At 39.7% G+C, this 26,861-nt stretch overlaps 1 protein-coding gene across 18 annotated transcripts in view; it reads right to left on the bottom strand.

The window, feature by feature from the left end:
- Positions 1 to 8,711: 8,711 nt before the first annotated feature.
- The window catches only part of FMR1 (fragile X messenger ribonucleoprotein 1), a 37,706-nt gene continuing 19,556 nt past the window's right edge, over positions 8,712 to 26,861 (bottom strand). For 3 of the 18 annotated variants that reach the window (XM_059910056.1, XM_059910051.1, XM_059910052.1), the window contains 10 exons: positions 25,709 to 25,879; positions 25,533 to 25,611; positions 22,018 to 22,127; positions 21,178 to 21,312; positions 20,609 to 20,671; positions 18,202 to 18,288; positions 15,488 to 15,683; positions 13,756 to 13,938; positions 13,183 to 13,265; positions 8,712 to 11,112 (listed from right to left, as the gene is read on the bottom strand). In XM_059910056.1, coding sequence (XP_059766039.1) covers positions 10,951 to 11,112; positions 13,183 to 13,265; positions 13,756 to 13,938; positions 15,488 to 15,683; positions 18,202 to 18,288; positions 20,609 to 20,671; positions 21,178 to 21,312; positions 22,018 to 22,127; positions 25,533 to 25,611; positions 25,709 to 25,879 — 1,269 coding nt within the window. In that variant the 3' untranslated portion in view covers positions 8,712 to 10,950. The other 15 variants (XM_059910040.1, XM_059910039.1, XM_059910043.1 and 12 more) reach the window with 15 other exon arrangements.

Raw genomic sequence — 26,861 nt, 5'->3', positions numbered from 1 at the left:
TGCACCAGAGGCTGGGCATATATAGCCTGTGCCCACTGGATCTTTGATTACCGAAGAGTTGTGTCGCTACCTGCATGAAGAGGGTCACCCTGTGTCCAAGTGGGAGGCAGTGGAGGCAAGGGAGGCTGTCTTAGCACACAGAAGATCTAGTCCTGGAAGTGGGTGGGAAGCACATAATGTTGCTTTGAGTTGGGTCCAAGTTGGATCCTCTGCATCCATTTAGCATGGACATCACAGGATATGGACACATGAGTGTAGATGGCAAAGGCAAACAGTGGCTGAGGCCACTGCCTGGTAGAAGTGATACCTGAGGCATTGTTTGATAGTGGGATGATGATAAGATCCCTCACAGACAATTGAAGTTGGGGGTGACATATCTAGCTTTGTGATAGTTGGCACTATGGTCACTGCCCCAGACAGGTACAGTCTGTCCATATCTGGATTAGGAAAACGGAGAAGTTATTCACTCCTCAGAGCTCTCCTTGCTTCACAGGCTTGGATCTGTCTGTGCCTCACCAGTTGGGGCCTGTGAGCTACCCTCAGGAATGAACCAAACCTGATTTTCTATCCTGGAATGAAAAGCTGCACAGAGACCTGGGCTAACAATTCCTTTACCCAAGGCAGTCTGTTCAGATTAAGGAAGATGGCTTCAGGACAAAGGCGACTTTGTTCATCAGCATAAAAATCACAGAAGTATCCCCCAACTTTCAGAGGAGGTGTGTGGCAAACCCAATGTCAGAGTTGTCTGCCCAGTGGGAAAGGACACCAGATGCCATTCCGAATTTGTGTTTATCTACATTTCTGTGATCCATGCAGTAAAATCTTCTTAGATACTCAGCATGGTCAGTGCAGGTCCAAAAAAGGAGGGAAGTTATTATTATGTAGTATGGCAGCCAGGCAAGTGTGCCACTCCAGTCCGTTGTGGAGAGCACGATTGCCTGACAGCCCCACGGTGATGCCCTGCAGGATCCACCACTGTGTTTGTGCCAAGGCCGTATTTCCTATAGACTACTTGCAGTCAGTAATTGAGCACGGTGGAGGTACTAATGCAGATTCGGCTCAAGAACTCCCCATCTGCCTGCGATACTTGGAACTGCATTATAGTCTAAGATCATTCTTACCCAATTCTCCTTACTTCCTTTTCCTTCATAGATGTCAGATCTGCATCATGGTCTGAAATCTCTATTGACCTTCTCTGGCATGTGGCAAAGGTAGTCCGTCAGAGCCTTCACTCTATGTGTGCTATGTGATTGGAGGAGGTGGGCGGCAACCCTATACCTAGAGAGTGCGTCCAGACTATGGAGGGGCAGGGGGGCTGTGAAGTATATCTGCCAGTGTGAGCCAGTCCTGTCTTTTGCGGTATGACCAAGCTAACCCTGAATTACATGCTTGTGTAGCTGCCACCAAATGCAGGCTCTGGGGGTGCCAGTAGCTTCTTTGTATGTCAGATGACAACCCTTCATGGTGCTCTTGTTACTGTGGTGGGTCTGGATATGGATCCCGTAGGTCAATATGGCTATGATGGCTCACAGGCCCAGATGAGTTTCTCATTGCAGATGCTTTGCTTTTCTCAGGATGTGCTCTTTTCAAGGAGGCAAGTGCATATGTGACTTATTAACTGAGCTTGTGGGTGAGTTGTATTTGTTTCTATAGGGTATGACTTTAATAGTCCTGCGTGGCTTAGCGACCTGACTAAAGAGTGAGGCCGTTGGCAGCAGCCCCTGAGTCTATGTAAAGGGATATTTCATTCATTGAGGAGTGGAATGCTTTACTACCAAAAAAGCACTGCACTTCCACCCAATGTGCAGAGCAGCCAGTGCCAGGGGTTGTCAGCATTTATCATCACATAACAAATGGCTTAGCAGTATTCCACTGAACTTGCTCACCTATCAGTGAAACAGGCTTCCTTGTTTGGTACCAAGTCTCAAAGTTGAGGCCCACTCGAGCCAGTAGCTCAGGCAAAGCAGGCAATAGGGCCATCTCAGTACCTACTGGCTGGGCAGCCACGTGTTCTTGCAGTTGGCTTGACCCCCAGTTGGATGTACCATTTCCATTTCGCATTTTTTTTGGCTTGTTGCACTTTGTCAATTATTAAGCTATTGTATCTCAGTTCCAAACCATCCTTCTACACTCTGCTCTATGAGGCTGGGGCTGGGATTCTGCACACCACATTTCTCCTTTGCCAGTGCTGCCTATTAGGGTCTGCCAATAAGAGGCTCTAGAAGGAGACTGGAAGACCATGGTTCTTCACTCTGGCAGGAAGAGTTTGCTCCAGTAGCAGCTGCTGAATCCAATTTCCAGATTCCGACCCCCTCCCCACCCCTCTCAGAACCAGCATTATCACGTCTCCTCAGTGCTCTAAGCCCAGCCACATGGGGGTCTGCCTGCATGTTATCAAGGTACCTGTACCGACCGATAGTGCCCCTTCGCTTGAGATCTGGGTTTTAACTCTGTGGCCCTCGTTTTTGAGCCTTTGGGTTCTCACCATCTCAGCCTCCTCCCTTTGTTCTCCCAGGCCTCAGGATGGTAAATGCTTCCTGCAGAACCCACCTCTGTGGAAACTTAATGCTCCTGTTTTGCATTTTCAGTCCTTTAAGATCTGTTTAACTAATCCCTGTATTAAATTCTCTGTTAAAATCACTGGTGTGATTTCTGTTTTCCCAACTGGACCATCACTGAGACATCCATCTGATGGAACTGATTTCAGTAACAACCCCACTAGCAGGTTGGGAATGTTGGATCTGAGAGTCACACTTTTCCCTTCAGTGAGATAATCTGTCCCCAACAGGGCCAATAATTGTCATTCAAAACGCATGTACCATCCAGTAGTGGTGAGATGACCTACCCCCAATATTGGCAGAGTCTTCTTTTCAAGAGACATCAGATGCGAGACTGGTCACAGATAATTAAAACTCCAAGGGATCAGAATGAGTTGGGGGCGGGCAGAGCCGGTATTGTTTCATTGCTTCTGCGGCTGCTTACTGTGGGGGTCCCCAGTCGAATCTGGCTACCAGTCTGGTGACTTACAGATTCTTGAGTAACATTTCTATGTGCAGGATGTGCTGCCTCTAATACCCGAAGAGGCCAAACAGGCGATAAGGGCTCCTTCTGTGTAGTTAAGTGTCTGAAAGGTCAGCAGTTTTTCCTTATTAGGTTGTGGAATATCTCTTTGGGCTGCTGCTCAGATAGCCCCCAACTTATGCCCTCCAGTGGCCTGGCTCTGATTTCTATCTTCATTCAAGGCCCTGCCACTTGCGCTTAGAGAGCATGCATTATGGTGAAAAGTTTCCTCTGGGGGCCACTATGGAAACTGTCATCAATGGAATGGAATGGGCTTTCCCAACGTATTATTGATATATTGCAGTATTGCTGGGGAAGTTCAACATGCCTGAGGTAGGACAGTAAAAGTGAGCTTCCTGCTCTGCCAAGTGAAAACAAAATAATTTTTTTTTCTTCCTGGAGAAATCTAGAGCAAGGAACATGAGCAATGTCTAGGGCAATTCTGTCCAAGAGTAGTATAATGTGAGCCACACGTGTAATTTTAAATTTCCTAGTAATCACTATATTAAAAACAAGGTAAAAAGAGACAGGTATAACTGATTTTACTAACATGGCTCAGTTAACCCAATAGATCCAAAATATTAACATTTCAGCACTTAAATATAAAAGATAGGTATTTTTTATTCTTTTTCTCAAACTAAGTCTTCAAAATCCGTTGTGCATTCTAAATACACTGAGAATTGCACATCTCAATTCAGACTAGCCTTTGATCGCTCAGCAGCTACATGTGGCTAGTGGCTGAAGGCCCGGACAGTGCAGCTGCCGGCCACATACTGAGTGCCAGTAATGGATGCAGTCAGTTCAGTCACCTATTGGTATATCAAGTGCTTTGAGTGACATGGTGGCCACTATTAAAGCCACAGTGATCTGCAATCAGGGGCCACAGACACTGGATTTACTCACTGGCTACACAGGCTGGGAGTTGGAAGGAAGTAGTACTACCACTCCCTCCTGGCAACGGAATAAGCCTTGCGGGTTGTCTTTCTCACCTACTGGTACTTGATACTGTTTCAGCTGCACAATCCTGGCAGGCTTTGAAAATACAAGAGGCTCTGTAGTCACCAGGAGCGATGGCGATGCCCACACCCACCCAGCAGATCAGGGTACTATGCTGGGTTGAGGGAACCCAGCATGTCTGTACCAATCCTGCAGTCTGACAAAGGGACCATGAGCACGGTCCCATCAAAGGGGCCAATGGCATCTGCAGCAATTGTGCCAAGTCTCTGGGTGTAAGTAAAACCAGTCTCAAATCCTGCCAGAGAAACTTACTGTGGACCCATCGGGTCCAAGAACGACAGCTCCTTGGGCTCCAGTGGCTGGTAGGTCTGCAGAATTCTCCCCGCACCTATGTTCCGGAAGACGTGGACTAGGGCACAAACTCAGCAATCCCTCTGAAGAGGGCAGAGGACTGGCCCCCAGGCCGAGTTTGCTTTTGAAGGGACTCAAATCTGGATTGAAGGGCCCTCTAGCACTCGGGCTAGAAAATCAGTCTCCTGGGTAGCACAGAGGCCTGTGGGGCTGGGGAGTCTCATTCTAGCAGCACTAATATGTGCTTAACTGCTTCACTTCCTCCCCTGCACCCTTCTCCAAGGACACAGGAGGAGGCTTTGGAGACCTGCTGTCCAGGTAGTGGGGAAAACTAACGGCCTTCATCACCCAGGATCTCCTTGCGTCAGCTCTCCATAGGGGTCTCCTTGATGCCCGCTCAAAAATCAGTCATTTTTGTTTCCTGCACCCCTATCTTCTCTCTGCAACCTCTTTAGAGTGAGTCGGGTTATCAGCTGACCACCCTCTTGGTTTTTCCCATATCTCTCCTTCCTTAGCAATCCCTTTGTTCAAGGCCCAGAGCCAGAACAGTGCTGCCTGAGGGAGGCTCAGAAGGAAGCCTGGAGTGTTCGCCTCCGGCCTTTTCATTTTTGCTGGGTCCTGGGGCAACTTACAGGGCCCCTTATCTCCTCTTCCTCTTTTGGGTGGGGCCTAAATCAGCACCGAAGGATTATCCCATCCCTCATTCCCTGGTAGAAGGAGCAAAGTTAGGGATGTCCTGCTCATGTAAGATCCCATTGGCTTCTCCAGCGTTCTCTGAATTAAGGTCATTTGCTCGCAAGTTATCCCTGACGCCCAGGATTTTCACACCGTCGGTCTATAGTGCCAACGTGCCTCAAAGCAGCTGCGACCTCAGTAGGGAAGTCTCCTCTTTGTGGCTATGTGTCTGATTTCCCCGAGCATCCGATGCAAACCCAGGGCAGGCACATGTGCTCTCTCCCCATTGGCTGGACTAGCCAATTCATTTGGCAAAAGGAAATCTGGTGGTAAACCTCAAATGCTGGCCATTCAGTGCCACTTACCTCATGGGTGTAGCTTCTTCATCATGTAAGCCGTTCAAGCCTCATGGGACTGCTGTGATTATTGTTGGGAGTCCAGTTCCCTGTGTTTTGAAGCCCCTCGGTCTGGACCCCAATCCCTCACCCTCTGCCTAATAAGCCCCTGGGTGGTACACTGCACAGTGCCAGGTTTCATGTCTGAGGTTAGGTTGCATCTACTGTTCCAATGGCACTTGAGACCAAGGGCTCTTTTCTGTCAACTTCTTTTCCCTTAGGGCTCACAGGGCTGACTGACTTGTAGGGAGTGCCAAGGGATGGAACAGTCTCTATCTGCCTCACGTGGAGGACTTTCCAGAGCCTCTGTGGCACATGGTATGGCCCTAGACCAAGGCCGAAACAACATGTTCACCAGTGATTTCAGCTCAGCTAGGTCTCTCACCGCTAGCCCTAGGAGGGGTGTTGTGCAGCCCTCATACGGCTTAGTTGATCCCTTTTGCAGTTTCCCAAAGGCCAGAGCTGGAATAAGTGGAGTTTGCCTCATGTGGGGCACGATCTGTGTGACTCGGTGGGTGAAGGCAAACAGCACACCAGCATGCAAGAGGGAAAGGTTTTAATGAGGGACAATTACCAGTAAGGGTCAGGAAGAAGACGCACGTGGACGCCCATTCTCTCCCACAGAGACACATGCAAAGGCTGGGGCCCTGTGGGCTGCATCCCCAGGGGAAGGTGTATCTTCCCTGGGAGTCTACCTTTCCGCAGGGCAACGCTGATGGTGGTGGCCTTGCAGGCAGAGGATCAAACCAGGGCTTAAATGCCAGCTGTCCGGGGCGCTGTCTGGGAACACAGCCTGCTAGCACCTGTGACCTTTGGGAAGCTGGATTTGGACTGTGGGGCAGAGGAACATCCAGGAAGTTGGATGTGGGCCCAGCCCCTCCTGCTAGGTGGTCACCAGGCGACTTGACAGAGGCTCCTGGAGTGGTGGGCAATCCTGTCTGTCCCTCCACACTTATTCAAGTGTAAACCTGATCTCGTTTAAAACCCTTCAAAGGCTCCCGAAAGTCAAACCTCTAACGTGGCACCGTAGGCCTTCCTTGGCGGTATCTCTCCTCTCACCTCCCTCACTCTCTACCTCAAATTCTGTGGCCTAGCCACACCGAAGCTTCGGGAAGCTTCCCAAACTGAATTTTTCATGCTTAGATCAATGGCCCCAGCCCTTTTTCTCCTGGCTAACCTCTCCAACCTGTCCTCCGTCTTAGGTAAGGTTTCATTTCACCCGAGAAGCCCTTTACTGACTCCACGCCACCCCGATTTGGGTTGTTTCTATGTGCTCCCACCTCACCCTGGGCATCTTAGTACTTACTGTACCATGTGCTGGAACTGCCCACTGACTCACTGAGCTCTCCCACTCGACACTGAGCTTCTTGAAGGCCTGAAATATTATCTCTGTATCCCCAAGAAGCCTGTGAAGTGCCTGCTATGTAGTGAATGTTCACTAAATATTTAATGAGAACCAGATGAAATCAGGTGGGTGCTTCGTTAACAATTACTCTGTAGTTTTCTCCATATAAAACATGAATACCTTCTTAATGCATATACGACTTTGGAGTTAGGATACCTTAGCAACCACTCATTTAACCCATGAAGAAATCGGAACCTGGAGAGGTGACATGACTCTTCCAGCAACCACCGAGCTAGTCTACGCCCCGGTCAAGTGTGGGATCTACCTCCTGATTCCTCCCTCTTCACAGCATAACTCCTTAGGTTCCTTTTTATCACGTAGTATCCATGCTGCACTTGCAACTTTTAATGATATATATTCCTTGAGCACTAGTACTCTGTTCTTTGATGTTAATACCTTACAGGTTTTGATCTCCAAGGAAATCTGACAAAGATGCCTTAGTATTTACCAAAAATAACACTGGAATTTTTTTTCTCCTCTTACCATAAGCCATCTATGTTCTGTATGATACTTAATAATGATGATCTACCCCAGTTCTCAGGACTGCATGTAACCATCTTCTGTTGACACTTACATCTTCCTTCCAGTTCTGGACCTACTCCTGTAATCAAGTGTATGGTATATAGAAATTGGTGGGAAGACCTTCAGGCACTTAGTTTTGAAGCCTATCTTTAATCACTTAGCAAGTGCAACTTGCAAAGATTTTTAATGCCTCTCCCATTAACATAAAACTCATCAGTATAAAATACAGATTTCTCCGTTTCTTCATGGAAAGTTCTGAGAGAAATGGAAAGAAAATCTCTAAATAGCCCCAAATAAAATTTTTAAACAGCCCTCGATAAACACACAGAGGGAAAGATGATCAAAATTTAAATACTGGTACACATGAAGCCTTCTGAGCAATCAAGACTAGCATCTGGTAATGGCTATTTCAGAATAACTGCTTATCAGAGGCATCAGAGGGTCATGAGGGAAAGATGCTATTTATGGCCATGAACCAAACTGGCTCAAAAGTGATCAAATCAGTATATTGACTCTAAAAGGCACTATATTCCTAACCACCAGGAACGGGAAGATCATGGTCAGATGGGAGAAATGCCTCTGAGTGAGCCAAGTTGAGTCTCAAGCCTGCTGCCGCCAATAGGTTGTTCACGTGTAGCAACCACTGAAATGCGAAACCAGGAAAACCCAACAAAGTTACTTGAGGATGGCTGCTACTTACCACCTCTAATGGACTGTGCAAGAGTCCAGAACTAGGCAGAACGGGTAACAGAAATCCAGAAAAGTACCAGAATGAAAAACTAGAAAAGCAGAAAACAAAGATGGATTTTCCTCAAAAAAACCACTTATGTAGAGAGACTGTCCTGCATCACTGGATCACCTCTCCATTTCTATCCACTTTTCTAGGCTGTGCCAGAGTTCCGTGAAGTTGATCACAATAGCCAATTCAGACACATTCTACCTACAAACCTGTCATGTATTTTATTACTGAGATACTGACATCAAAAAACATTTTTCAAAATAGACATATTTAATATTTTCCAAATGGCAAGGTAAGTTTATGTGTGCTCAGACAGGAGTATGTGTTTAACACGGTTTAGTAGCATCCTATGTAATTAATGTGTTCAAATCCTCTAACTGGGAATATGTAGAATTATTTTCAAATATCTACCTTTCTGCTTTTTAAGGGCACATAAAAGATTATTTGCAAGGCATAATGTATGCTTTGCATGATTAATACCTCCCCCCATCGTTAATTTTTGTTATATTTAGAAATTTAAGACCAGGAGCAAACATCTGTCAGACTAATTTTTTGCTTTTTCATAAGTGCAACTTTTTAATAAAAATTTACATCTAGATAAACAATCTTCAGATTTTTGAAACTTTAATAAGATTTTAAAAACATCATGACTTTGAACTGAAAAACATACACGTTTAGCACACAAATATTGTAATATGAATAAACTCCAACTCCGTTTGAAAACATGTGACTCAAATTACAGTTTTAGAAGTTAGTAATTCACATTTAAGCAAGTTAGCGCCTTGCTGAATTCAGCCTTTGTAAAAAAGAGACTTAGTGCATATTGTAATGGCACAATGTGCTTCTGTACCATTTTGTTGACTTTTTTCACCTTATTAAACAAGAACAAGTTCTTGAAAGTTGGTAGATAACGGCTAACTTCCTATGACATGTGAAATTTCCAATGGTAATACAGTTACATTTTGTAACAGAACGCTTTATAGATTTCTTTTCCTATCTTAAAATTTTAAAAGCAATCATTTGTAAGGATTGCATCAACGTCAATTTAGCAGAGGAAGATCAAACTTTATTGAAACTGCTTGCATACAAAATATATTGCACTATAACCAAACAAATGTCAACATAAAATCCAATCTGTTGTTGCTAATATGTACAGAGAATATTGCCCAAGAGCAGTTACATTACAAGGTCATTCTACCTTGGTTAATTATCTACAGTATTTTAAACCAAACAGCTTACAGATGATGTGTGCAAGGTACCAATTTCTGTTTTCAAATACTATACATTCCCAGAATAAATAACTAGAAATCAACATTAATGTTTGGCAATACTTTTAAAAGACTTTTTAATATTCTTGAAATCATGTGCAGTTTGTTGCCATTTTTATATGCTTATTTGTATGCAAGGAAAAGTAACCGTAAAATGAAAATTCAAAGAAACAAACTCACAGAATACATCAGAGGCAGAACTTCGGTTTGTACGGCTCTGTACAGATTCAGTGGTACCCCTACTTGGAGTTATTTTTTAAGAAAAATAAACATCTTAGAGTGAAGGTCCTTCACATATTTTTCCTCTGTAAATCTCGTTCGTAACAAAAAAAAAAAACAAAAAAAAACAGAGACTCAAACCCAAAATCCAACATGTCAAAAAACTAAAGAAAAAAAGTATCATTTGTTAACCAATCCTAGTCTGCTTTCCAATTCTGCTTATACATTTGGACCTAATATTTCAAAGTTTACAAAACATTTAACCTGCTTCCATTGTTTCTTAGACAAAGTACCTGTACTTCACAGGATTATTATGCACACATGGAAATGACCTTCCTATCTCCCCCAAATAAGCTTGAAATTAAAATATGAAAAACTTCACAAAACTTGGGGAGGACAAAATAAAAACAGCTCTAATTTAAAACTGGTCATCAGGCCAAAGAGCAGGCATATCCTACTAACTTTTGACCAGGAAGATTTGTTCCTAGCTGAAAATGTTTTAGCCTCTCTCAAATGAAAAGACAGTTATTTCTTCTCCTGTCTATATAGAAAAATTACACATCCCTCTCAATAACACTATTTGTCAAACTTCAGTGCAACGAAACAAAAACGAAAACAAGTCCTAATCTTTATACTGCCTAACCTGATGTTTATGTAAGAAAAAAAAATATGGAAAGCATGCATTCTTCTATAAAGTACTAATGTTTGACAGGGTTTGCTACATCTTTTAACATTTAGTGTTTCCAACTTATCTTCCCTGAACTCTGCATCCAAATATAATATTCCTACCTGCCAAGATATAAAAAAGGCACAGATCATACAACTTTTTTTTTGCTAATGAAAATGACAAACGTCACATCACACACATCTCAGGGTCCACTAAAATACTGGAAAAGTGGACCAAAACATAAACTGACACAGGACATGAAATGTCATTGGCCTTCCGTATGAGACTGAAAACAGAAGTGTAATATGATTACCATAAATGCTATTTATTCAGAAAAACTGAAATGTACCAGTGAGTTATCACCCAACGCAGGGTAACGGTCCAAATTAAGAAAGAATACCACTGCTTGGTATTTAAAAAATAAACCAAACGAAAATCCTGTCCTGAAGTGCTAAGTATACTTACTTACTTAAAAGTAATGTTTCAAAATTTTAAGATCTCTTTCTTTGTGCAAATCTGAAAACTGTTGCTTATGGCCAATATGACAAAAAATAAAATTCTTAACAGAATTGGTGTTCATTTCATGCCCTGTGCCACCTTGCCTACTATTTGTCTTTGGCCTAACAAAGTTTCTAATATGGAATAAGAATTACGGAAATGGTATAGGGAACATAACTCCAGAATTATGCCGTTTAGGGTACTCCGTTCACAAGTGGTTGCTGACCATCAACGCTGTCTGGCTTCTCCTTCTTCTGGTTACGATCTTTACCCGTGCGCAGCCGGTTACCTTCACTGGAGGTATTCTGTAATGTTTTAGTGTGGACACTCCTTTCATTATTGCAGTCAACTCTGATCTAAAACAAGTTACAGTTGTTATATACACAGACCATATCCTACTGTAATCTGTAATTGGCCTGACGAGAAATTTAAGCCCGAAGGGTAAATTCCACATCTTAAAAGGGGGATATGGGGGTGAGAATAGAAGAAGTGCAAGAAATTATGGTCAGGTAGGATCTTTATTTGGTTTATGATTTAAAAACACTCTTCTTCTTTAACTGGAACACACTGGTCATCTCACTGTGTCCAAAGTTAGATAAAAACTCACAATCCTACTGTGTCTTCTTCTAAGTAGAACAAAACAGTGAGAAACAAATAGTTAAAATGAATTACTATTACTGATTGCAAAATATACATGTCTATAATACTAGAGTTAAAAAAAATGGGTTATTCTTCAAAGACTGTGAAACCCAGGAGGAGAGACACAAATTACTGTCTTCCTATTCTGATGTTACCAGAGTAACAACTTAACTAACTCACTTCTTAACTAGCCTTTAGTTGACATCTTTATGTCTATCATGAGTATAATTAAGTTTCCTTACACTGAGGGCTCCCACTGTCTTACATAAAAAAAATACGAGCGTTGGTTTCTAGTAGCTTCAGTAAGGCTACTTACTTGCCTTCAATGAGGCAAGTGAGATGATCATACAACTTGAACTCTGAAGAATAAGAATGGTACAGGGAAATTTGAAGACACTAATGTGTGGAAGAACTGGAATCCCAGGAAGAGTGTAGAGATGAATACAATTTAAAAAATAATATTCTGAGATTTATGTAATATTTTAAGTGCCAACACTGAACACTTAAAACACTGCTAACAGACTTCTAGATGCTGTACAAAAGGAAGATAATATTGACAAATGGGCCTAAAACAATTACAAATATTGATCTGCTTCAAGTACACATGTGACATATAATCCCAAAATGGTTTGCTGTAATTTCAAGGTGCGTTTAAGTGTTGGTCCTGGGTGACTGTTTTAACTGTTGGGTTGTGAAGAGCGGAATTATAAAACTGGTACAGAAACGCCTTACATCTCTGTAAGGCACATGTGTGTGCATTATTTCATCGATCTCTATCTACGTCTAAGGTCTTTTCTATGCTGGTCCTTAAGAACCAGCCAACAGTTAACACCTACTTACAAGCGATATGAATTCTAAGAAATACTCCATCATGGAGTTTCTGCTCTTAAAAATCATCTCTCACTAATCTTGGGTATTGGTCCCAAACCAATAGTCCATAGTCATGAAGGAACCCTAACTACTTGGATTAAGTCTTCAGAATTAAAGAAGCAGCAGAAGAGAACATGGGTTCTGGGAATCAGATACCAGTATTCAAATATCACTCTACCGTACGCCAACTATGTGATTCAATCTTTCTAAACATCAGTTTACTCACCTATAAAACAGAATAATAAAACTTTTTACACCTCAGGGGGCTGCTGAAAGATTAAGTAAGATAAAACACACACAAAGCACTCAGCAAAGGTGTCTGTGTGGACACGCTCAGGGGTAATTTTAAAATTACTTAACAATGGGTTCGGCACAGGTGATTACCACTTGAGACGGGGTTCTCAGAATAGAGGCTGGCTGTAAATAAGCAGCTGACTGATTCAGCATGTACCAGCTGAGTGTCATGCAGTGCCCTGTGTATCATGATCATTACCCTTGAGCCAGACACCTTTTTCCCCTTACTTTCCACTCAAAGAGGACACTCTATCCCTGCAACTCAGGGGAGGAGGGACCCACAGGGCTGACGCAAGTCTCTCTGGGTACATTCCTGGATGTTTCTTTTCTTGGGCAGTTGGTGGGGGGGGCGGGGGGGTTGGACCACCAATGTGGTATTGAAGTCACACTGTGGCTGCAAAGTCTTCAGAAATACTGAGACTGCATATTCTCTAGAGAAATCTTCTTTGTATACTTGTCACAAAGGACTAAGACTGCCCACAAATGTAATGTTGAAAGGAAAATATTTCAATATACCAAATTCACAACCTTTGAACATGTTTAAAAATCAAGTAAAATTAACTTATAAATCTCAAACTACTGTAACTCAAACAATTTAGATGAAAAGAGGCACACAGGTTTACCTGGAGGGATCCATCTGCTGTTCTTCCTTTAGCCTCTCTTGGATTACGCGGACGATTATCTGTTCGGGAGTGATCATCGTTTCCTATAGGGACGTTTTTAAAAGGTTTGATGGTCACTGATTCTGACATGCTTATTGGAAGTTCTTTGTTCCCACATCCTCAATTTATTTAGATCCACCACAGAATCTAACATAGAATCAACAACCTAGTGATTCCAGTTACACACTGGCTAATAATCTAGCATGCTACCAAGGAACAGAAAATATTTCTAAGGCATCACAATTCTGCATCCACTGTTACAGGTCAACCTGAGCTAATGATCAGATGTGATGTTTAGAATACCCAAAGAAGTGAAACTAGTTATCAGTGTTTATTCATATACTTATTCTATGTGAACCAGAGGGAAGGCTGTCTAATATTGCCAATTACATGTGCCTTTCCCATGGTGACCAGTACAAAACCAGAGAAATGGGGGTCTTGGTAATACATCATTGAATCAGCAAGGTTCTTCATAGAACTTCAGACAGCTGTTACAATTCACCTTCATTTCTTAACAGATGAAAACCTCTGTACCTTTGAAGCCGCCTCCGCGTCCTCTTCCTCCCTGTCCTCTTCCTCCACCTCCACGCCGTCGCCCGTCTCCTCTGCGCAGGAAGTTCTCCCTCTCTTCCTCTGTTGGAGCTAATGACCAATCACTGAGTTCATCTCTGTGGTCAGATTCTGTTTCAGAAGCATTTGATGCTTCAGAATTAGTTCCTATCGAGAGTTAAAAGTTATATACCGTTGTCCGACTTAAAAAAAAAAGTTAGGTTAACAGAAGCTTCCAGAGATGTTTCAGGGGTAATCCATTACTCTTCCCAATTTATAAGCCCACCAAAGAGTATTATCACCTTCCATTTTGTAAAACAAATTATCTTAAATTCAAAATGAAGGTTTCCACAATATTTGAGGTAATTTTTGTTTCAAACATTTTTGGTTCTCATTAAAAAAAATAAAAGATATTTTATTAGCCATCTAAGTTCAAACCTGAGTATGCCACATCATTTAACAGCTGTGCTCCTTTAAACATCTGTGCTCTCTGGAGGAAAAGTTGTCTACAACAGTTAAATGCAATACCTTGATCAACAAAACCTCTATAAAGAGGGTTCCTTTTAACAAGGTTTGGCCCAGGGACAGAGGGGAATGCATACATTTTGGTCACCTCAGAGAGGGTGGCAAAGGTGGCCACCATGGCTACTACTATCTCAGGGAAGGGTCTCTTGTGTGATCAGGGATTGGACCTAGCTGAATGAGGATATGCTTGCCTGATGCTTGGTCCACAACCTTCCCTCCCACTCCCACTGGAATAATTGATCATTATAAAGGATTTATTGTAATAAACTTGTTATGCCTGAGGAGCTGGGTTAATGATATAAGGGATGGGAGTGGGGAAAAGAGCTCCACGGTGAGGGGGGACTTCAACAGCATAAAGAACAGACTGCTGGGAGACGGATTAGGGGTTAGGTTCAAGGTTGGCCTTAGGAGTAGGTGTCTCTCTCCCCCACTCCAGAATATCAGCTCTACTACCTCTCTCTCTTCCTCTGTTGGAGCTAATGACCAATTATAGCTTCACCATTATAGCTTCATTCCTGTGGATCTTGAAGGCTTTTCCATCTTAAAGAGTTCCTTTTTGAAATGCAAATATTTGTGAGATGGATTATACCTTATACCATCATTAGCAAGTTACATAGTAGATACACAGTTGAGCAAGAAAGACAGTAGGCACTGGCAGTGGGACAGCGTTCAATGAAAGGTACTGGGAGAGAAGAAAGAAGCACTGAAAGAAGAGCTGAGAAGGCAAAGAGAAACTTCGCCTACTTCTTGACTGTGCCTAGGGCTGACTTTGGCCATGCCACTCAAAATCACCTTACGAGCCACAGGATGCAGACCCCTGATTTACACAGTCCATCCAGCAAGTATGACCAGCACATGCCTGACAAAAAATGAGCCACAGTACACAAATGAAAAAAGTTTTGGCTATACAGTAATAAAATCAGGAAAGGCCTTAGGAAAGTCATCAACATACAAGGGCTTAAGCAGATTTATCCCCAGCCAGAACGTGGACAGAACTCACACCTGCCCTGTGAACTCTATGTGTTATTATCAGGTTTTTACTCTATGTCGCTTGCAACACAATTTGACCCACTGTGAATTGGAAACCATGTAGTGAGAAACTGTTATAATGGGGTTCTAATGAGTATTAGAGATTAGCAGCTATTAAGTCTAGGAACAGATAAAGTTACTGAGTAAAATGCTTAGTTTGTACCTGAAGTATATCCAGGACCGCGTCTGCCGTGCCCCCTATTTCTGTAAGGTCTACTACCTCGACCCATTCCTTGACCATCATCAGTCACATAGCCTTTTTCCTTATCTGTACGATTTGGTGGTGGTCTAGAACTAGCTCCAATCTGTCGCAATTGCTCATCAATTTGTAATCTCTCCAAACGCAACTGGTCTACTTCCTATTTAAAATATACAAGATAACAGTAAAAATAGTTTGACATTTTACTTAATAATACCTTTCTCCTTTTCATCAGATAAAAAGTATACTGGAAATATTTCAATTTCAGTTCTAAATTTATAGTAAACACTGTTACACAGAATTATCAGGAAATTGAATGGTCTCCTTAAAAGTAAAATTACTATAGATAACATATTATTGATGTCCAGAATTAGAGATATAACAAAAATACTAAGCATTAAAATTATACTGATAGAATTTAAAGTTATTTAATTTGGCACTATTATCCGACAGATCTGCTAAGGCACAAATATGCTAGTTTTGGGACTTCTTGATAATAGGATATTGAATAAAACAACTCTAAAACGTATTAATACAGATAAATGACATTTAAGGTTTAACCAGCTAACCTTAAAAATCACACATTGTAAATAATCTTAATTGAAATAGATTTGCCAGTTAATATCTTAATTAACAAAACGTTGAGTCTGGGCCATCTTCTGCTTTCAAAGAACATATACTACGGCAGGTCTTTGGACGTGACTATACAATTAAGAAACAATTATCTTCAATGAACTGAAAATGTTTATATTCCTTATATAGGGGAACTATTTAATAGTTGACAAAAACAAGTTGGATATCTTATATCATGCCTTGAAAACCTCTTAAAGACTACGACTCTGCTAGAACAAGTATGACGAACAGTATAGTCAGTTGATCAAAATATACACCTGGGGTCCACTAACAGACCCTCACACACAATGCTTCCAATATGTTGGGTTCTGTCAAATCCAGATGAAGTCTCAATTCTAACCCTTCTTCTTCCAATCTACCCATAAGCATCTATTTACTAGCTACAGGGAACTGGACCCACAACTAGAGTAGCACTGGGTGTCTCAGTCAAGCAGAGGCCGTCATAGGGGCTGCCCACATGAACAGTCACTGGGGAAGCCTCTGTAAAGCTAGGTTCCTAAAATCTTGGTTATGGCAGCCTCAGGAAAAGGGCAGGTAAGAATCTAGATGAGCTTCATCTGTGCTCTGAACCAGAATTTGTTTTACAGAGGACTTGAACAAAGAAGAGACCGCAGCTGAGTGAGTGGCTTACTCCAAAAGTACAGTTAGAGCTCATGGAATGGGTGTATCTTGCAAAACAGAATGGTAGTCCAGGTTATCCCACTGGGGCAAAGCAGTCACCTTTTGGTGCGAGATGCCAAGCCCACTCGAGGGAAGATCTGGTGATGGAAAGAATGGCAACAACAGGACAGCTGCTGATAACCAAAAAAGATACTCAATTGTGAAGAATAAATCAAAAGATCTAAGGAAGAACATTAGTCAAAAGAACAAGGGACTGATACAATGCAACCCTAACTCTCCAGGTCTTCAAAATTATTTAAGCTAAGAATATGAAGAAAAACACATACAACAGATTACACATAAAACACACTTTAAAGCAAAAGTGAATAAGCAAATCAATGGGGTATCCTATCCATGCAAACCTTGCTGGATGAAACCTCCCCACTTGCAATTATTAACTGACCACCATAAGAATGATAAGAAGTACCGAGCTACTGAATTTTTCTTCCTTATTTACATATAACTATAAATTATTTAATTTTATTTCTTTAAGAAATCAGCAAAAAAATTCTTATTAATATAGCATCATAAATAAAATAGAAACTTGGGTTACTTTAAAAATACTATTTAGTACCAGTTACAATATATTTTTGATACATATGGATACAAAGAAGAAATTATAAAAGTGACATGGGTGAAATTCTATTTTATCGAATTACAGAACATTTGGCCAAAAGAAATTTTAAAAAGCACCTAGTCTAGGGAGGTGATTTGCCTATAGACACAGAGCTAGTTCATGGCAGAAGAGAGACTACAAGCAAATCACTGGATTGCCAATCCAGTGCTCTTTCTGCTATGCCTTGCAGCCTCCTGGTTCCTGCTTTCCAGTTTGTAAGCTAGAGGAGGCATAACCGTACAAATACTAACTAAAATGTGCATTTATAAGAAGACACAAATTGTTTCTATTTTGTAATAAGAGTATAGAGAAAATTACGAAGGGTAAACATTTAAACAGAGGACTTCATGAAACTCTGGGATTTCCTTGATAAATGACATAAAAGGGACAACAAAGGCAAGTGTTACAGACATGAAATTTGTCCTGGAAAAAACTCACAAGGGCTAGAAAGGATCAATGGGATGAAATGTATTTTTGACAGGATTGTCTAAAGTGAGTATAAGGGTTTAACAGAAGAATAATGGGAAATAGGGGAGTTTCTTGAGAACTGGGATACTGGTCCTTAAATTTATAATGATGGAAAACTGACTTGTGTTTTCAGAAGGAATATAATAAGCTAAACGAAATGAAAATTTTTTTCTATTATCTTTTACAGGTCTTTCATTATCATGTACAGGCTAGAATGAAACTTAATTGCTTTAAGATTTACTATGGAGTTTTTATATTTTAGTGCAAAAGGTTTCGACATTAAAGTTCTTCCCGTTCTCACCTTTAAATAGTTCAGGTGATAATCCAGAAGAACAGTGGCATTAGCGATGCTGTCTTTTGTTCCCACAAAAACAAATGGTACCATACCCTGAAAAAGAAATGGCAACAATAATCCTATAAAATTAATGATGAATTAATCTGAAAAATGCAAATAATGACTAAATCCCTAGCACAGGGTCTGACAAACAGTAGGTACATGAAAGTTTGTTGAAAATATAAACCAATACCTAAAAACAAAAGTAGTTGGTATATTTTACACATCTACTGTGTATAAGGACAGATCAATATAGCAACCCTTAAATGCATCAGGTTACTATGATATAAACACTACTATTAAATGTTGGTAAACTCATAAATTATGTAACTCAAAATTATATAAGCTTTAACATGAGAAGCATAAACAAAATGAATACTTTAAAATACTCTAATTCATTTACTACAGATTTTATCTAGATCAAATTCATTAAAAAATAATTCAAAATTAGATACCAGGGTACAAAAGTAGAAACTAAATCAACTTTGCTAACCGAGTCAACAGAGTACAAACAAAACACAAACAAGAAGAATAAGAAATTAAAATGCACTTAGTAATTATTCTGTGAGGGGAAAAAAAAAAAACTAGGCACATCCATGAGCATAAAATTTAGCATTTCAATATACTTCCATAATGCGCTCTGAACATAGTAAAGGACTGAATCATCAGGAAAGTTTGATCTCCCTATGGTACTACTTTAATATAAGGATAGATTTTAAAAAAGGAGTAGACTAAAAATGTATACTTCTAGCCCATCAGTACAAATGAGAAAAAAACTATTTCTTGTCACAGTTATAGGGAAGCCTAGGCCAGTTGTGCAAACTAATAGCTGGCAATTATGACATTCAAAGTTGAAAATAATTCAATATTCTGCTACTGATGAAATTCACATGGTGACTGATAGTCACACGTGACTAAAGAAAAGCACACAGTGGCTTTGATGTAGATACATTAGAATTCTCTAGGTGAAGTTTCTAGGTGTGAGAAGCCAAGAAGCTTAGCAAGTATCACTCTTTTAAAAAAAGCATTCATTTGATAGGTGTGGGTACTGCTGGGCTGCTTTTGTTTGCTTGAGCTCAGTACACAGCGTCTTACATGCATGTGGGGTTGGAATAGGTTTTTTCTTTTTCCTTCCACATGAACATGGCTGTTGATAGGGTACAAAACTAAACAATTAGGAAATACTGCTTGCAGACTGACATCCATCTGGTAAGCAAGGCACTGCTTCCTAGCAACAACAACCACCTAAAGAATCAGGTGCCATTGAAAACCCATGGGTTTCACATGGATTTTTTTTTTGATTGAATAATATATGAACTATGGAAACAATCAGGCCTATGACTCAGATCTCTTTTTCTCAAAACCATTTCTGACGGTTGAGTTTTTTCCCCAACTTTGTTACAAAGCAGTTAACCATATTATTTTCCAAAATGCCCTATGATGAAATGCTATGCCCTTCCCCCTGGATCACATATGACCAAAATAAGCTTGAAAGCCCTATGTCACAGATTTAGTTGATCAACTGTGGAGCAAATAATGAAAAAAAATTCCCTTTCAACATTTCCAAACTGTTGATGTACCCAAGTGCCACTCTAATTTAAGCACATTACTAGTGGACCAGAATGGTTAAATTACGACAAAGAAAGGCAAGAGCAGACACCAGGAAAAAGTGATTTCCTGTTCTGGGATGAGAACTGGCCTGCCCAGCAGAGAGGAATATCCAATCCACTTGCGGTTATATTTCTCTTTACAAAATGGCATTTTTGCTTTTAATCTCTTGTGAGTCATAATATTTTCCCCATAAACAGTTCTCACAGGCCAGGTTGAGAGCGGGTGTCTGCCCTCAAGGAACTAACAATGTGACTAGATAACTAGTAAATATCTATGTAGTAAGCGCTATGATAGGGGTGAACACATCGGAGCATGAAAGGGGGAAAGGCTCTTGAGCCCGTCAGGGGGAGGGGACCTATGGAAAGTATACAAGGAAAGCTGCACAAGGAGTAAGGTCAAAGCAAGGTGGCAGGTTGGAGGAAAAAGAGTGCTCCAGGCAGAGAAAACATGTGCATACGTCTAGAAGCAACAGAGAGCAGAGAAGCGTTTCAAGAACTCTAGGTACTTCAGGTATGGCTCAAGCCTCTCTCAGGTACAAGGGAGAGGAGTGGTAAGAGATGATATTGGTCAGGGGACTGCGAAAGAAAGGCCTTATAAGCAGCAGGAAGGAATATGAGCTTTTTCCCAGGGCAATGGGTCCACGAACCCACAGACACTCCTCCACATCCCCCAACTCTGACGATCATTTGTAGTCTTTCTTAACCAGGGGAATAAACATTCAAATATAAAATTAAAATGTATTTTTCAAGGAACGTTTTCCTACCTGCCAAGCCTTGAGTTCAGGTTTCTGGGATTCCCCTGCTACAGTTGATGAAACCACTAAAACCTAAAGCAGTATAAGGAATGCAAGTGATGTCATTAACTATAACAAACGATACACAGAAGCCTGAACGCAGGACTTTCACTGTAGGACTTCTAAATCCATTTCTAAACAATTAGGTTAGTTCAAATGTTGAAAGTCAGTTTTAAAAATATGGTTTTAAGTAGTAACTTATGTATCTAACAGAGGGTACATTTTGAGCTACTACAATCTGTAAAATTTCAAGAGCTACAGCATGAAAAAATAAAAGTCCACCCTCAAAAGAAAAATGTGACCACTAAATGCAACCCTGTATTTTATGTTTACAGCATAAGATTTGTCACTGTGAATAAACTGAAAAGTAGTTATCACTTTGGTTTGTAATATCTCATAAGCTGGCAATCAGATTTGAAACAAATACAGCATGAGTAGCCTTATGAGCCTAACCACAGAAAATACCCAAAACACCAACTGTGACATTTGGGTTGAAGAAATTACTTCTAGTAGAATTCAAAGTGACAATTATTTCTTACCCTCTGGACTTTTGTGCTGTTAGGCTGAGAAAAATGAGTGCTGTTTTCCTTTACATCTATATGCTTTTTTTCTTCTGAAGGAGTAGGTCCAACCCTTGAGTTACTGGAAGGTAGGGAATTTGGTGGCATAATTTCCTTGGTGAAAAACACAAAACACAAAAGAGAAAAAAAAGGACCAATTTTTAAGACTTTATTTAGCTCCATTATTGTATCAATGATCATATTTTTAAGAACAGAAACTATTATAAACAGTCTTGGTAAACAAACTTACAGAATGCAAACATTATGCAGTAAAAACGCACAAAGATTAAACTTCAGCTAAAAGAACCTTGACAAAAGACTATGAAATATATGAAAATTATGGCAATTTGAAAGGATTTTATTTTAAACAGTACCATTGTACAGAAGAGCACACCCTTACCCCCCCACCCCAAATACTTTAAAAAATGTAAAGCACAGAAAATAAGCAGACATACAAAGTGAAAAAGCCAAAGGATGAAAGCCAGAAAACCTAACTAGTGTCCCTATTTTGTCTCTGTCAGGAACATTAAGTAATATGTGAAGAGTGCTTCAGACATTTTTTTTTTTACATTTGTGATTACTCATGTTGAAGATCAAGAAATAAGGCTTAAAGGGGTTAAAGTGACTAATCCACAATCACAGCATTAGAGAATAAACAGAGGCCGTTATCTACAACTGCAATTAACTGGCATGCCTGATAGAATTTTTACATTCACATTATGTGCATATTGGAGGCCTCTAAGTTACTATGTCAAATAAGACAATAAAAGACTTTTACTTTTATTAGAGAAACCAGAAACATACGCACTAGAAACATACCTCTTCTTGTGGAACATTTTTCTCATTTTCAGCTTCAATTCTCACCCTCACAACTCCTGACTTGTCCACAATCTCCTGAATCAGTTTTCCATTTTTTCCTATTACTTTGCCTAAGGTAAGAAATGAATAATTCATGTTTGGTTTTAAAAACACATACCTCAAACCAGTAAGCACACCCCACCATAAACTATCACATTTTATATATACGTATAAAATTTCATATAATTTCAATTCTTTCTTTCTTTCTTCCTCCGTATCTGTCTGTCTGTCTATCTATCTCAAAACCAAAACAGAGACTCTTTTCAAAAAGACAGAGTCAAACTGGCTTTCCATTTTATGAGGTCATCATTGTTCAAACTCCTTTGGTCAGGTATTAGAGTTGATTAATACTTGTGAACTGATAATACTTGTGAACTGATACGGGTAATTTTGAATTTTTAAGGCAGTTCAAAGATAGGCTCTTATTTGGCACAAAAGGGCATATTTTAAATGTTCAGGTATAGTGGCATGTATCATTCTTTCTGCAAAGTTCTATAAAAGGAATTAAGGAAAAGGACAGATAATAGAAAATACATTCGCTTCTTTCTTTGACAATTTCGATTCTATCTGTACCTGATTTAAATCTGCTTCTTTGCCCATGGCAAATATTTTTAGAATTTTATACGGCATATTTATAAAAGGTACTCTAAGTTTAAAAGTGGCTTAAGCAGCTATACGTACATCTAAAAGTACACATTCTTCAGGCCAATGTGTTAGCGGACTACTACTCTTGTGCATTACTCACAAATTATATTAGTATGTTAAAAGGTAAAGGGATTAGTCAGAGTAAAAGATTAAGAAATCACACTTTTAACTTAAAACCACAATGAAAAAGCTTAAAACCAGTTCAAGATTAGGTTTCATCAGTATCATCTGTTAAAACTCCAAAGACTTCAAATACCAGTAATGAATGGGCACTCGATTCTCTCTCTCATTTTATAAAATTTAATCATATACTTAACTGGGAAATGACTGCTTTCACAGCCATCATTATGCATTAGTGTAAAGCAAGACATTACAAATATTAAGAACAACTGATTCTACAAATCTACGTGTGAATTACATCTGATTCCAAGGGCTCTCCCAAGGTTCTTAAAGCAGCCAGCACTGGCCACGCCCATCATGTGCCTGCCCCACCATTTCACCTGAGGTAGGGATGGGGGAAAAAAACTGGAACGGAAAATTTGCTGAGCCAATCCTAAATAAGAATGCAGGGGAAGCCCTGTCAAAGCACGACCTTGTGGTCCTTCTGATCAGCATAGCCTTGGCACTCCTGCTGTGTGTGCCAGCCTCACTCACCCCCATAACCTCTTTCGACTGGTCAGTGGCCAGGGAAAAGAACTGACACCACTAAATCAGGACTCCCGATTTAGGTCTTTCTGTCAATTATTTCAGCTCTTCTTCCCTTCAAATGAAAAGGCGCGGAGGGAGGAGAGAGTCTTCCCACGGTTTTTTTCTTTATGTCTATAACACTTATTAGACCAATTCACTGTCAAAGTGGGTGAAGAACAAGCAAATTTTTAGAAAAGAAAGATAAATCAGTGTACGTACCAAAGAGAGTTTGTGGGAAATAAGAGAGATCATAAGTCATATTGTGGGACTTGAAAACTCATACAATACTGACTAGACATCTCCCTATAGATCTGCCTTGCCAAATTTTATACAAAAACGCTTTCTGAAAACTCCCAACATTCCCAGTGCTGGAGGAGACAGCCTCTAAAACAGAACTGTCTTATTTTACTAGGTAGGAACAAAATGAAAATCAGGCTTTCTGGTGAAAGGTCACTGCTGGGATCCTCTTCTCTTCAGGTAAGACCACAGGTAGAATCTACTTTTAATAGCAAATAATCCAATTCTACATTGCGTAGTTATTTCCAATTCCCAACTGACAGTTTGCTATAATTCTGCTCTACCGAACTGGAATTGTTTTGAATAGGGGAAGGAAAGAGAACTAACATTTACAGAGTCCCCTACTATATCCAGAGCTTATGTAATTATATCTTTATCTATAACTATCTATCTATATCTTCCTATTTAATTATCACAATCCTATACGGTAGACACTATGATCACATTTGTTTCAGAGGTGAGGAAAGTAGACTCAAGGAGGCTAAGTCAGTTGCCCAAGGCCAAATAGCGACCAAAAAGTGAAGTAGAGCTGAAATCTGGATCCAACACCTACACCCAAGACCTTTCCCTATCATCAAGCCATCTCCAAAATGAACTTTCGTGAATCTGACACATTAGTTTTTATTCAGTAATTTTTGAAAAAACTGTCTAATAGTTATATTTTCTAAGAATTTCTAAATTTAAAATAACTTTTCTAACTATAAAATGTATGCAATTGCTTGACAAACTGTAAATAAGAGGAAAGTAAATATCATTCACAGCCCCACTTATCCTGAGGTAACCAGGATGGTGCTAATCACACATTTCCCATACACACAACTGGTGTGCAAGTTACCTCAATAACATTACACAGTCATGCTCTTCAGTTGTCTGTAGTATATAGTTGAGAAGATAATTCTGCATTATTTCACTAGTCTTTTATACTTCATCTTCAAACTAATTGTCTTTGGGAGAAAAATACTATTCCAAGTGTTTTTTAATGGCATAGGAAGATGTTTATAATTCTATGCTGACAAAAAGAGCAGGCTAAGTAGAACTGAAAGTATGTGAAAAAAAATGCATAGGAAGTCCTTATCTTCTCCTTCTTTAAACATTCCAAAGGGCATCCATTACCTTGTATAATCAGTCATGATATCAAGTTAAAAAAATTTTTTTAAATGTATAGGCAGTGTGTCCCAATTTTATTTATAAATTTAAAACATACGTAGTATTCTTGATAAAACTGCACTTTGTTGATATGTTCTACTAAAGATAACTGCACCTTTTAAGAGCACTGGTGAAGAGTTCCTATGTATTTGCTGGTACTCATGATTGGTGATGATCATGAAACAACTCAAGTCAAAATGAAGAATTACAGTTGATGTTGCAGAAAGCCCTAGAGACATTCGGAATTACTTCTAGCTTTGGAACTTGTTAGATTTAAGTAACCTATACTCAGATCTTCAACTCTGAGATAATGAAGAGTGCTATCATTTTATAGCCCCATTAGAGAGATCAAATACCAGTCTACTCCAAATTATACAAAGCCCCCAAATGTCATTAATTTTGAAAAAAACATATTTAAGATATAAATACATATAAGTGATGAGGCTGTGCAAACTTTATCCTTCCAGGAACCAGTAGGTTTGAACTAGCAAAGCAGTATCCTTTGCACACCTTCTGAAAATGTAATCTTTGAGTGTATTTACCAAATATTTTTTGTACACTGTAGTAACAGACTATTTCAAAGATTAAGCTTCAGCTAAATGACTCCCCAAGTGAGTGAAAATGGAATTCTATCGGTATAAATAAACTGTTTACCTAACTTTTGTTTTTGTAGTGTGTGTCAAAAGCAATTGCCGACTCACCTACTAAGTTCCTTGGAACTTGTATGACATCTTCAGCAAATTCCAGAAAGCTTCGAGCCTTTTTCACTGCATCCTGATCCTAATAAAAATGGGGAAAAGATTTAAATCAACAAAAGATGAGCCAGCTGAAATACTATTTTTTATTTTAGAAAAACACTATTTAGTAAAATATTTACCTCCCCATAAATATGAAATGTGCAGGTATCTTCATCTAGATCGATAGCAGTGACCCCAGGTACCTTTCTAGCTTGCTGAATATTAGCACCATGAGTACCAATAGCTAGACCCATCAGATCTTCTCGTACGATAAACTGTTCGTGAAACCTTGAGGCAAGTTGCCTTGAACTCTGAAGAGAAACACACATCTGATTAGTATGCTTTATCGACTATTAAGACAACTGTATTTAGGTCAGCCATGTAAATTATCTTGACCCTGTATATCAGGGACCTATAAATCAGTTTCACTTGGAAACTAACAGGTTTAAGAAAATATTTCGCACAGCGTAAGTACTTTTTAGGTCGCTAAAGGTCTATGCCATTTGATATATTTTTGTTAACAGGAAAGGGCTTGTTGACAATTTTCCAAGGTAACTTTTGAAAACCTATTTGCAAGGCTGCCTTAGTTAACCAATGACATCAATGTAATACTTAAGAAGCAGATCAAATGTTCCCAAATAAAAACCAGCTCACTGGGTCTGACAGACTCAATATTAATTAAGTAAAAAAAAAAAAATTAAATACCATCTTTACAGAAAATTGTATTCATTTCATTTTTTAATTCATTTTTATTGGAGTATGGTTGCTTTACAATGTTGTGTTTCATTTCATTTTATTAAAGGATATCGGTGTGTGTGTGTGTATACATTTTTTTTTTCTAGAAACAGTGCCATTTACATAACTTATCACTAGATACTGTGGGTCTAGATAGTCCGCTGATGAAGTGATGACATTAAAAGGACACCCTCCCACCCCCACCCCTAACCTGAGTAAAGGAATCATAAAAATTTTGGTATAGTAATTAAATTGAATGATCACAGAGTATCAAAGACTTACAGCTTATCTTACATATGTGCCTGCAACCTAAAATGAGATCAGAGTCTGTAAGACCTTGTGATCTGGATCCACAAGTAAGATGAATTCTTTCAAAATATTCAGTGATGACTGAACTAGGTTATACTGACACCTCAAACTTGTGGATAATCACTCTCTTTAGATAGTATTATCAAAATTTAATGTTTAGTTCTAGCATGCCATTAATGAAAACCAAACATATTAGTGGCTCATGTTGAAAAATGGAAATTTCGTATCTGAATATGTGGATCTCTTTAA

The sequence above is a fragment of the Balaenoptera ricei genome, chromosome X (assembly GCF_028023285.1).
Source record: "Balaenoptera ricei isolate mBalRic1 chromosome X, mBalRic1.hap2, whole genome shotgun sequence".
NCBI classification, from domain to species: Eukaryota; Metazoa; Chordata; class Mammalia; order Artiodactyla; family Balaenopteridae; genus Balaenoptera; species Balaenoptera ricei.
The sequence above is the reverse complement of the archived record's forward strand: the minus strand, read 5'-3'. Positions and strand labels throughout refer to the sequence as shown.